The 13,545-nt window shown below is 37.6% G+C and overlaps 1 protein-coding gene across 1 annotated transcript; it reads left to right on the forward strand.

Moving 5' to 3' along the window:
• The first annotated feature begins 2,136 nt into the window (after positions 1-2,136).
• Positions 2,137-5,758, forward strand: LOC148946051 (uncharacterized). The gene is made up of 2 exons (XM_089098004.1): positions 2,137-2,241; positions 5,313-5,758. Exon 2 carries the CDS (start codon positions 5,314-5,316, stop codon positions 5,737-5,739), a length of 426 nt encoding a protein of 141 aa, XP_088954130.1. The 5' UTR covers positions 2,137-2,241; position 5,313; the 3' UTR covers positions 5,740-5,758.
• Positions 5,759-13,545: the final 7,787 nt, after the last annotated feature.

Genomic DNA, 13,545 nt, shown 5'->3' on the forward strand with positions numbered 1-13,545 from the left:
ATTGTTGGACAACAATAGTTGAATTTTTCTCCCTATCTTCTTAAGCTCAGGTTCATTTTCCCGTTTTTTTAACCAAGACCTTTCTCTTAAGGCCTGCAAAGAAAGGAGAACGGTAACTGTGATGTCAGTTCTCCTACCTCCTCTTGGAATTAGGGTGTGTCAAATAAAGTACAAATGCAGGGTGACAATTATGCAGCTCTGAAGGTCTAAATCAAGGGATCATTTCGAATCATCCGATAAAGGCACAAAATATGTATCTCATCTAGTGCAGAACGATACCATCGATAGTCTGCGCAATGTCATTCGGGACACAATTTTAAACAGGGCGGAAAATGCGAATTGTTTTTCAATATTGACTGATCAGACGAGTAATGTAACTTCAAAAGAACAATTTGTTCTGGTGATTCCTTTCTACAACAATCATCAAATGAAAAAGGTTTTTAAACTTCGACACTACTAATGACTTAAGTGGTGTATATTTGGCATAGCAGATTATAAGACTGTGCTTAAAGTTTGGATTAAAGATGAACAAGTTAGTTGGAATTGGCTTTGATGGAGGTAGGAACATATCCGGTTTGCACAAGAGTGCTCAAGCAGAGATACAAAAGCAGTATCTACTTGCCATTTACGCGCATTGTGTTTTCCATTGTTTAAACATTGCCTTGGTGAAGACCTCCAGACAGGACTTAATTCAATTGCTGTATGGATATGTGCAAAAGTTGTTTTTTCCCCTTTACCCCAAACAAACTGAGTCATTAGTTTCTGCTCTACCACATACAAAACCAAAAGCTCCTGTGCTTTGGTGACACGTGGTGGGTTGAAAGGCACGATAGTGTTATCTCTTTTCTGGAGCGCTTCCCTACTGTCGTTGGAGTGCTGGTGATCTTTGTTGACAACTAGTCTGATCGAGGTCAAATAGCGAAAGCGAAATCCTTAGTAGCACCCATACCGAATTCAGCTTCATTTTCTCTCTGATTCTTATAAAAAAAAAAAGAAGTTCGATTTTGCTTTCAATTCCGTTTCTCTTCAAAAGGAAAATTTAGATCCACTTGCCTGCTTGAAACAAAATTAAAATACGCAGTCTGTTTTAAAAAAGCTAGTGGAAGTAGTTTTTCTTTCTATTTAGGGAAAAGCAGTTGTTGGGACACTTGCCTCAATTCCAAGACGCCATTGTTGGTCATTCCCCTCTTCGGACTTCGTCTTTTCCCCACGCCTCGACCAGCTATGTGAAGAACTCGATATAAAATTTCTTAAGCACTGAGCCGCAGCATTTCAAATCAAACTTCTGCTCCCTTGATTTAATGTTGAAGCTGTATTACCCAAGGTTTTGATGAAGCTGCAAAACTATAAGCAGCTCTGTTTCTCTAAGACTAGAATCCTTGCTGAGCTGACTGTCTGGCAAACCAAATGAATGTCTATAGACAAGTCTTATCACCCCAATAAAGCTTCTGAAACTCTTGGTGTGTGCAAAAATTCCTTTTTTCCAACTGTGCATTTACTTTTGATTGTATTCTCCACTCTTCCTGTTACCACAGCATCTGCAGAGTCATTTAGCATGTCAAAGCAGCTCAAAACATACCTCCGAAAACACACAGGAGAGGGAAGGTTGAAGGGTCTTGCACACGTGTCAAGGTGAACATTGATGATGTTTTAAACGACTATGAGAGGAAATCAAGACGGATTGAAATGTAAAGTATTTGCATTGATTATGTCGTTTTGTATCTGAATCAAGGATTAGCAGGATAAGAGTGCTTCAATTTGGTTAATACAGCTGATTATTTTATTTTTTTAGCACCATAGTAATAAATAAACCTAAAAAGGGGAACATGGCAGTAATATATTTAGTAGATGGTAAGTTTCTGGACTTCCAGTAACCTTTAGCTGGTGTACCCCCCTCCCCTCCCCGCGAACGAAAATTTTAAATACGCCATTGATCCCAAATACTAAAACTACTACGTTTTTGCTAGTATAAATGGACTCATTCTTTTTCCCAAAAAAGATACAATTATTTTAAGCGCTACCCTAACTGGATTCGGTGCAATTTAGTCTGAAATTAAAATTAAATATTAAATGAACTGTATCGAAACACCTGTTAAAAAGCCATATCACCGTGCTCTACTTTAACATCAAAAATCATAAACTTTAAACATCTGGTACTTTTCCTAGTAAAAAAAAAAAATATGCATTTCGAAATTACTTATATTTTGGGACTCGGCACTGACTATTTAACTAGACCGAAAGGTAAGATTTGCTTTTATTCGTATTTTTTACAAATACTTACAATGCTACAAAATCTCGTGTGGTTGAGTGGCTGTTGCTTAAAAATAAGGTTATAAAAATACCACATGCGGGCGATGGGTCCTTTCATACTAATCGGTTAGTAGCCGTTACCACTTCTAGCAGATGTAACTCAAAATATAAAGAATACGGTCTTTTCCCCATGCCTTGGCCAGCTATGAGAAGAAATCGATATAAAATTTCTTAAGCACTGAGCTACAGCATTCCAAATCAAACTTCTGCTCCCTTGGTTTAATGTTGAAGCTGTATTACGCAAGGTTGTGACAAAGCTGCAAAACTATAAGCAGTTCTGTTTCTCTAAGACTGCTATCCTTGCTGAGCTCAAAATATAAAGAATACGGTCTATATGGAATCACTGAGCATAATTCCATTTATTATCACTACTTTCGTTTTTTTATTTGGTAATTCCTTTTACAGTCTGGGGAAAACATATTAACAGCCTGTATATAGTGGATCCATAATGAATTGCCTTCATTTATGCTTCTTCCTCCAGATCGCTCCAAAACAAAATATTTGAAATATCACTTTTACTATCATGATTTCAAGTGAACGTTTAGGGTTATTTCGTTTAGTATGAACTTTTAGTGTGATTTCTAATTAGTGTGATGACTAAAATCGGACCTACATACAGGGGATGGCGTGGGGATGGGATTTTGCAAAAAGATACACAATATCCAAGAAATTTCATTGTCTAACATGAAGAATGCATACTCGGGTGATTCAAACTTTAAATAATAGTACGTTTTCCGGATATGCAATATACAGGGCATCTACAAAGGATCTTTACACTTCAAAAAACTATATACGAAGGAGGATGGTAAGATATTTTAAGCAAGTTTCTCTTATTTTAATACCTACTCATTAAAGTGTTGAGTTTAATTGAAATTTACTGTTAAACTTACGGTCGAAGACTTTTAAAGTGCAACTTGAGCAATATGAATGGACAAGAGTTTGACAAGCAAGCTTCACCTTCATACTTCAAAGTGAATGTGTGGCGCGAATATATTTGCAATAACAAATTAGTCCACTATTCCTCAACAAGTCAAAAATTACCACAAATGTTTACCTCAACCTACTGACCAAATATATGCCACGACAACTTTAATTTCCAATCCATCATCATTTCCCAGCAAGATGGCGCACCACCACATTATGAACTAAAAGTTCGTCCGTCTCTCAATCAGACATTTTTAGATGGATGGATTGATTGAAAGGGACTGATCAAATCTATGGCCACCGCATTCACCAGATATCGTTCCCTTGGACATCTATTTACGGGGTTACGTATGGGATACATCAAACAAAGACAATGAAATGGGGTACTGGTGCATTATATGGTCATTTCTATATACAGCTAAAGAAGTCAAGTTTGGTTAATGCTAATGAAAAAAAAATAGGATGAATATATAATAGTTTAGAAACAAATTTGGGCTATGTATTTGCACATTGGGGGGGGGGGGTAAAACATACCATATATTAAATGCAATTTACAACTCCTCCAATGTTGTCCAATAAGCTTCCCATACAAGTTTAAAGTCATGGTGTGTCCATTTTCACACTCTTTTGTCTTGGGCAATAGACCCTTATGCTGTAAAAATTCAACTGCCTCCTTTTCTGTCTTTAGCAAATTTCAAATTGTAATTTTAATATTCATATTAGATCACCCGTTTCACTCAATTCCAATCTAACAACTGTTTTAGTACCGGGTCGGGTATCTGTCTCTCCCGTTTGACTATAACATCTCCCGTTTGACTTCTTTAGCAGTATATAGAAGTGACCATATAATGCACCAGTACCATGTATGGAACATTGCTGACTTAAGGCAAAGAATCCCTAATGCTTTGCCGCCATTGTGAGGTGAACGTACGAATATGCTCGAACACGGTAAGAAATCTAGCATGGCCTCGACAGGAACGTACGCAGGGGGTACCTCCACTCCCCCCCCCCAAAAAAAAATCTCATGATTTTTTTAATTTTCCTATAATTTTTTGATAATTCTCAGAGAGTAAGGGATTTCAAGGATTTGCCCCCCCCCCCCGAAACAGATTCCTCCGTACGTGCCTGGGCCTCGATGCCTCTCCATGCAACTGACGGTGTTCGTATAGTCTATTAAATAGAGCAAAAAATAATGTTTATAAATAATGATTACAGCAAGATAAATTAGTTAGTGTTGCACCAAGTGCCTTAATAAGACTTTATGGACAACCTGGATATAGCCTTTGAGTAAGATACAGAAATAACAATTTTTAATAACCCATATATTTTTTCAAGTGGTAATTTACATTCAAGGGCAGAATTACTCACCTCGTTTTTTTTTTCAAAGCTCCGAGCCCCCCTTCCAATAAAAGAAAAAACATGTGATACTGACATGTCTTCTTGATCAGAATTTAAAGTGCATCTTTTTAGATTTGTACAAAAATTCATACTAGAATCTTCACCTACCCTGGTGCACTTTATTTTAACCCCCATCGAGAGCAGCACACAAAATATCCCTTTTTCAAAGTAGAGCAATTTTTCTAAAGTACAACTCAAACTGTAGAAGCGACGAAAACCCCGTTTTAACGGGATGATTCAAGACACCGCTGTAGAGAAATACAGTATATAGTATGGTTTTAATTGCGTATAATATATTAAAAGTGTTGTTTTTTGTGTGTGTTTTTTTTGGGTGGGGGAGGTACCTAGGTTAGATTACTCATTCAATGTATGCTATAATTTGCCCCCCACCCCCCTAATGTGCAATATAGCCCAAATTTGTTTCTAAACTATTATAAATTCATCCTATTTTATTTAATTTCATTAGCATTAACCAAACTAGCAGTAAATAAAAGAGTAGGTATAACGAAGGTGTACCGTACAAAACAAACACTAGAAAGAAAAAATGTGTGCCAAATTCACATTCGTAATTCAGCGCATCATTCTTGCTTTTTATACAAATAGATTAAAGAATAACATCTTGTTACTTTTGGGATCAGAGATGTACGAATAAAAGACCAGTGGTCTTCCTTTCTTTTCAGGATGAAGGTGCTTCTTTGCGTCATTTCCCTCATTGGTTTAGCAGTTGCCAATTGTAACTACGGCGCCCCTGATTATGGCAGTTACGAGCCCCGTCCATACTACGAGCCTGGAGAATTTTACCCAGCTGAATATATACCAGGAGAGTATTACCCACCGAAGTATGAGCCACCACAATATATTCCAGGAAAATTGACACCCGGTTACATGAGTCCACCAAAAATCAAAGCACCAGAGTACAAACCTCCCAAAATTAACATACCAAACTATATTCCACCGAAAATACACCCTCCAGCGTACAAACCACCAAGAATAACAGCACCAAAGGTAACTCCAGGCGTGTACACGCCCCCATCTTATGAGCCACCGAGGTATGAGGCTCCAAAGTATGTTTCATCCTACCCCGATTACTCCAGCTATGAATATTAATAAAATGTTTCCTAATGTTTACCTTCCTTTTATTTATTATTTTCAAATGTTAGAAATGAATGAAAAGGGACGATGCTTGCAAAGCCAATATCAATGTGATTTGCATATCTAGACAGGCATTGTTCTTTATTTGAAGTTACTCGGCTCTATTCTAAATTAGAATGAGTATGAGTATTCAAAATGCAAAAGTGGCCCCTCTGAAAAGAAATTTTCAGTTTACAATGAAGAAATAAGGAAACGCTTTTTTTGCAACTCAGTAAAAACTATCAGCTGGCAATTGATTGGAAAAATTTTCCAAAAAACTGTAGTCTAGTTGTGTCACAGGAGCAAATTTTGCTTCAAATGTTCTTTTTGCTTCTAAAGCTTATTTCTACAGCTATTTCTACATGATAGCAGAACGAATTAAGCCCTGTATGTGTTATGGCTTTTTCAGACGAATTTGGCGGAGTGAAATAGAAAAAATCAGCTTTTCGGTCACCGGCTCCAACTATTCCTGAAGAAAAAGCGACTCCGAATGCATATAATTTGTTTTTTGAGACTTTATAAGCACCAGCGGACACTGGAGCTTCCAGAGAAAGTAAAAAAGTACGTACTTGTTAAATATGCCCAAAAACACTCAAGAAGTGAAGTTAGGTTAATTATAATGATTAGTTAGGTTAATGACAATAAAATATACGAAAATATGACAAAAATATAATACTTTGTAAACACAATTATGGAAACTAGAGAAAAAAGTTATGGAAAGCAGGCCGCCCAGAAAACATTATGTTAAATGCGAAAACCTAAACAAATCATCAGAAGATTGTATCTATGGAATTTGCGTGGATTATGTTCCTTCCTTTGCTATTTGGGTGCATTACGTTCTTGGCACCTTTCAAGAGCATGTACTTATGGAATTGCATTCATTATGTTCCTTCCTGTGCTATTTGGGTGGATTACGTTCCTTGGCACCTTTCCAGGGCATTTACCTATGGATTTGCATACTTTATGTTCCTTCCTGTGCTATTTGCTTACTTTACGTTCCTTGGCACCTTTCCAGAGTAGTACCTTATACTTTGCATACTTTATGTTCCTTCCTGTGCTATTTGGGGGGATTACGTTCCTTGGCACCTTTCCAGAGCATGTACCTATGGATTTGCATACTATATGTTCTTTCTTGTGCTATTTGCTTACTTTTCGTTCCTTGGCACCTTTCCAGAGCATGTACCTATTGATTTGCTCGGTTTATGTTCCCCCCATGCTATTCTAAGGGTTTATGTTCCCTCCCATGCTATTCTAAGTGTTTATGTTCCCTCCCATGCTATTCTAAGGGTTTATGTTACCTCCCATGCTATACGAAGGGCTTATGTTCCCTCCCATGCTATTGTAAGGCCTTATGTACCCTCCTATGCTATGCTCCGTCCGTATGTTCCCTCCCAATCTATGCTAAGGGTTTATGTTCAATCCCTAGATGTTATCATGGTCTAAAGTCACTCCCTTGCTATTCTCATGCTGAATGTTCCATCCCATGCTATTCTCACGGTGTATGTTCCCTCCCATGATATTATAAGGGTTTATGTTATTCTATGGGACCTCTACACGTGATTAAAAACACGTTTTGAAACTACATGCTATTTGCTTGCCTTTCCTTGGTACCTTTCCAAACGAGCGGGGATTCCCCTCCGGTTCCAACACATTGCAAAAAAGCGAGCAGTATGAGCGGGGATTCCCCACACAAGTTTGTTTCAACTCCAAGTTTTTCAACCAGACTGTTTTTTGAGCCAACATCTGTTTTTTAGGGGGCCAATCAGAGAAAGATAGAGGTATTTACTCCTCTCTCTCTCTCTCTCTCTCAATTTTTTGTTGCTGATAGCTCAGTTTCATTGTAGCAGTGAGAGTTTCAACACATGAAAAAATGTTCCATACATGTCCACTATGTATGTACACACTGGGCAGCTGGTCATCATGTGAGAATTGCACAATGATTGACGAGTATGATGAAAAGTGTAGATCATGCAACCCGTGTAAATTACATAAAGGATATGCTGTACAAAATAAAGATTGTAATTCCTGTCTTGAAGAGGTGTGTGACTCACCATAGAGGGAACCTATGCTCCGATTGTCATTATGATAAATGTAATCAGTGGGAGAATACATACCCTGGAATGATGGGAAAGGATCCCAAGCGTGATTTTAGTTTACTGCTAAAAGATTGGTATCGTCGTGGTTTTAGATTGTTCTGGGAGGAGGAGCCAGGTCAGCGATTCAACTGTTGGAACAACAAAAGAATTTGGTTTCTACGTAATCGTTGTGAAGACAATGACTACTATGATTATAAGCCCACTGATTTTTATTTGGCTGTGACGGAATGTGATTCGCCACTTGAGGACATTATTTGTGACATTACTTCAAATAAACAAATTGAAGCATGTGAATTCTATAGAATGAATGAGAATGGTATCATTGACTATACAAAGAGATATGACAAGTGAAGTTACACTTTACTGTAAAAAATGCGAGCCTGACATTGCAGCACATCAGGATCAGTATACTGTGAATTCGGATAATCTACCTGCATTAGTTGTTATCGACAAATACCTAGTAGAAGATGAAATCTAAAGAGTAGAAAAGTCGTTTTTATCATGTATATACATTATTTTTATTAATAAAAAATTTCACATACATTTTTAGAAAATTTTATTCGTAGAGCACTAAAATCAAAATTAAACACGCTTGTAAGTATATTTTACACTAGAAAGTCGTTCAATCGAGGTAAGTCAACGTAGATGTCGAGAAACTGTTTGTAGGCATAGCCACGACATCTGAGCATGAAAAAGATGAAAGCCAAATGTCTTAGTCGTTAAATCCTGTACTCTTCGTTGATTTTGAATAATAGTTTTCCCTCTGTTTTCAATAAAGTTGCTGATGTATGGAGTGTAGAATTTATACGATAGGCCAAGAGGATCAAAAAATTCAATATTTTTCGCTGTTTGAAAGATGCATAGCCAATGGCCTGTCTTCAAAGTTGATGGACTGCTATTAACAATGATTAAGGTATTGTTAACACTTGGAATTTTTTCAATGAAGTCCGATGGTATGCAATAGGACTTGTACTGGGACATGTATGGATCCATACTAAATACGTTGATTATTTGGTTTGTGTTCATGGTGCTAGGTCTAGTAGAACACTGCCGTCGAGTGTGATTTCCCAATAGGTTTCAAATTGACCCAGTGATATTATCGTGATACTCTCAGTCAAACCATCGGCAAATGTACACTCTAAACGTACATTCCCTGTTCGTACTATGCTCATATACTGAGTCCCCGACAAGTCCAAAACAATAACCCCATGACTTTTTGAAAACATTGAATCGGTTATTCCATTTTCAATAGTTGAGAGTCATGATCTAGGGATTGCATGGTTAACTCGTACAGAGTTCTAAATACGTTGATTATTTTGTTTGTGTTCATGGTGCTAGGTCTAGTAGAACACTGCCGTCGGGTGTGATTTCCCAATAGGTTTCAAATTGACTCAGTGATATTAATGTGATACTTTCGGTCAAAGCATCGGCAAAAGTGCACTGCTCTAAACATAAATTCCCCGTTCGTACTATGCTCATACCTTGAGTACCAGACAAGTCCAAAACAATTACCCCATGATTTTTGGGCAAATTTTGCTTCAAATGTTCTATTTGCTTCTAAAGCTTTTGTTCTATTTTTTCTATTGCCACCGATTTCGGTTTATTTTAAGAAAGTTCTAAGGGTCTAATTTCAGTAGTTTTTACGGAAAGCCTGGAGCACAGACCATTCAAATGAATATAAAATTAAATTTTCGCAAGCTGCGTGTAATTCAAGCCTGAGACAAAGAGGGTGGCTTACGATTGCCCATGATTTAGAGGCTACAGTTTGTAAGCTGAAGCGAAATTTTATAGTCTATGTTAGTGAGAATTGTCTGAAGATGTTACGTCCCCTTTCGTTTGCTCGAGTAGTGATTCTGCTTTCTGGTGAAAAGCCCGATTCATGCAGGCAAAGAAGCGGGTATTGCTTCCAAACTTAAAGGAGAATATAATCTGAAATCACTAAGATGTGCCTCAGTTCCCTGGTCCCATTCCCAAATATGTTATTCGATAACAAAAAGAAAAATTGGCAAATCGAAAAAGGGGAATTTTCTCACAGGTTCAAAAGCGATGGTATTTACTATTGCTGCCTCTCATGGAGCCTGGAATACTTTGTCCAAGTGAGCCAAAAATATCACTATTTGATGCCTTCAAGAAAATTGTACAAAAAAAAAATTATTGATATCTAAATAATATTTTTTACCTTTTTAGTGCCCCTTCCCCCTTCGGTGAATGTCTTCGGGATAGCTTGAATAGCAAAAGACCTGTTTACCTTGCTTTAACTGGATTCAAGTAAATGTTTTCGATCTAAGTAACTGGTATATGAAAGTGGGCCTTTGGTCTCTCCAGCCCCCCCCCCCCGAACGCACCAGCATTTTCTTAGGTGCTGGGACCAAATCATAATTTTATGTTGCCATATGTTGGTCATATCAATATCATATTTTTATCTTGGCAACCCATACCTTTCTTTGGACCAAGATCATACAAAAATTTATCATAAATATCATTGGAGACACAAAGGAGGCCCGTGGCCCCTCTGACACTTCAATCATCTCTCACCAAGTTTTTTTTCAGAAAATCAGGCAATTAGCAGCTTGTTCAAAGCAGAATCCAGCTCAGATTTTCGACCTATATTTTTGGAGACAGAAAAGAGGGTCAAATACCCTTCAAACCCCTTCCTGCCCCTTACACCACCAGCATACAAGTAGAAAGTTGGTTATGTTGCACTCTGCTTAAATCGAAATCAAACGAGGTGCTGACATGTTACAACCTGCTTAAACCAAAATTGGAAGAGTATTTTAAACCGGTAAAGCTGGAGAACAAAGGTCAGCTAGAGGCCCCTCCAATAACCCTGTCAACTTTTAAGCACAAACGAAGAAAGGCTGCACTTTTCTTGATCCAGCATTATGTGAGGATTTTTAACCTTTATTAATGGAGGGTGGCTCCATTATTCCTCCTAGATTTTAAGACCTTCTTTTTTATGCAACAGCTTCAACATCCCCTTTTCCCTCTGCTAAACAACTTTTTAGAATAAACATAAGCATATTACACATTGCAAAAAGCAGAACAGTGAAAGAACCTACGATCTGTAATAATGGAGCTAAAAAGAGTACCTTGAACCTCTCCCACAACCTCTTTCTCAATGCTAAGTTTTGAGCAGAACAGTAGCTATGTTACACACTGTTTGAAGCGGAATTACTCAAAAATTTTCAACGTTTATGATTAGGGAACTAAAGTGAGCCATTGGCACCCCCAAAACCCACCCTCCTCTCACCACCAGCCATTTAATAAAATGATAGGCGTGTTCCCCCTTGTTCAATCAACAACTTACATTGAGTTTCAATATGCATGATTTGAGGCATAAAGTATGCTCTTGGTCTTTCCACCAAACCACTCTTCCCGTAAATTAAAGCATGTTTGAAGTGGAGGCATAAATGAATTCTAGATATGTATGATTACAGGACAAGGGTGGGCCCTTTAAGTCAAATTTATTATTCTTTCCAAACGAATGATTCACACAGATCATACCAAGTCACTTTATCATTGATATGTTTTTACTGTGTGTTCTGAAAAATCTTCAGCATCTACATATAGCTCACATACTCGAGTCAAATAAAGGATAAATTCGGAAGCATGACGTGAAAACGGACAGTTGATACCGAAATCGCACTTCTGTCAACCCAGAGTTATTTTCACTCACAGGTTTACCGGCTTGGTTATTTTTTTATCACTGTGAAAAACAAATTAAAAGAACAAATTGTCACAGTCTAAGGACTGCGAGAAAACAGCAATAGCTGGCAGCAATTAAATAAAAACCGTGAGAAAAAAAATCTTTCAAATGTAAATCATTTATTTAGTTTTCTTTTTTTGTACTGTTATTTTTTTCTTTAAGAAAAACAAATGGGAGTTAGGCTTCGTAATAAACCTTTACCGATGCCATGAGAAGCAACATGTTTTCCTGAATTTATTTGAAAGAACCTATTCTAGGCCGAGAAAGCTTAAACGTCATGAAGCAAAATATGTTATTTAATCAAGACAACACTAAACCATGTAATCGAATTCCACAAAAAAATCCAGAGCAAAAATCTATTGATGCAGAAGAAAAAAAAGCATGAAATTGCAGGATTAAAGAAACGGATTTTACAGGATAGAAAACTGTGACTAAAATGCCATTTTTGCGCAGCTGACGATCATTTATGGTAGTATTTCTACATAATAGCAGAACGAATTAAGCCCTGTATGTATTATGGCTTTTTCAGACGAATTTGGCCGAGTGAAATAGAAAAAAACAGCTTTTCGGTCACCGGCTTCGACTATTCCTGAAGAAAAAGCGACTCCGAATGCATATAATTTGTTTTTTGAGACTTTATAAACACCAGCGGACACTGGAGCTTCCAGAGAAAGTAAAAAAGTACGTACTTGTTAAATATGCCCAAAACACTCAAGAAGTGAAGTTAGGTTAATTATAATGATTAGTTAGGTTAATGACAATAAAATATACGAAAATATGACAAAAATATAATACTTTGTAAACACAATTATGGAAACTAGAGAAAAAAGTTATGGAAAGCAGGCCGCCCAGAAAACATTATGTTAAATGCGAAAACCTAAACAAATCATCAGTAGATTGTATCTATGGAATTTGGGTGGATTATGTTCCTTCCTGTGTTATTTGGGTGGTTTATCTTCCATGGCACCTTTCCAGAGCATGTACTTATGGATTTGCTTGCCTTATGTTCCTTCCTGTGCTATTCTATGGCATTATGTTCCTTGGCACCTTTCCAGGGCATTTACCTATGGATTTGCATACTTTATGTTCCTTCCTGTGCTATTTGCTTACTTTACGTTCCTTGGCACCTTTCCAGAGTAGTATCTTATACTTTGCATACTTTATGGTCCTTCCTGTGCTATTTGGGGGGATTACGTTCCTTGGCACCTTTCCAGAGCATGTACTTATGGATTTGCAAACCTTATGTTCCTTCCTGTGCTATTTGCTTACTTTACGTACCTTGGCACCTTTCCAGAGCATGTACCTATTGATTTGCTCGGTTTATGTTCCCCCCATGCTATTCTAAGGGTTTATATTCCCTCCCATGCTATTCTAAGGGTTTATGTTCCCTCCCATGCTATTCTCAGGGTTTATATTCCCTCCCATGCTATTCTAAGGGTTTATGTTCCCTCCCATGCTATTCTAAGTGTTTATGCTACCTCCCTTCCTATTTTAATGGTTTATGGTCCCTCACATTCTATTCTAAGGCCTTATATTCCTTCCAATGTTATTATATGGGACCTCTACACGTGATTAAACACGTTTTGAAACTACATGCTATTTGCTTGCCTTTCCTTGGTACCTTCCCAAACGAGCGGGGACTCCCCTCCGGTTCCTACACATTGCAAAAAAGCGAGCAGTATGAGCGGGGATTCCCCACACAAGTTTGTTTCAACTCCAAGTTTTTCAACCAGACTGTTTTTTGAGCCAACATCTATTTTTAGGGGCCAATCAGAGACAGTTGGAGGTATTTACTCCTCTCTCTCTCTCTCAATTTGTTGTTGCTGATAGCTCAGTTTCATTGTGGCAGTGAGAGTGTCAACACATGAAAAAATGTTCCATACATGTCCACTATGTATGTACACACTAGGCAGCTGGTCAACACGTGAGAACTGCACAATGATTGATGAGTATGATTAGAAGTGCAGATTATGCAACCCG

The sequence above is a fragment of the Artemia sp. Qi Xiang Cuo genome, chromosome 12 (assembly GCF_049724085.1).
Source record: "Artemia sp. Qi Xiang Cuo chromosome 12, ASM4972408v1, whole genome shotgun sequence".
Lineage (NCBI taxonomy): Eukaryota > Metazoa > Arthropoda > Branchiopoda > Anostraca > Artemiidae > Artemia > Artemia sp. Qi Xiang Cuo.

What these genes read in the sequence shown, in the direction of transcription:
- LOC148946051 (XM_089098004.1), top strand. Translation starts at nt 5,314, where the DNA reads ATGAAGGTGCTTCTTTGCGTCATTTCCCTCATTGGTTTAGCAGTTGCC.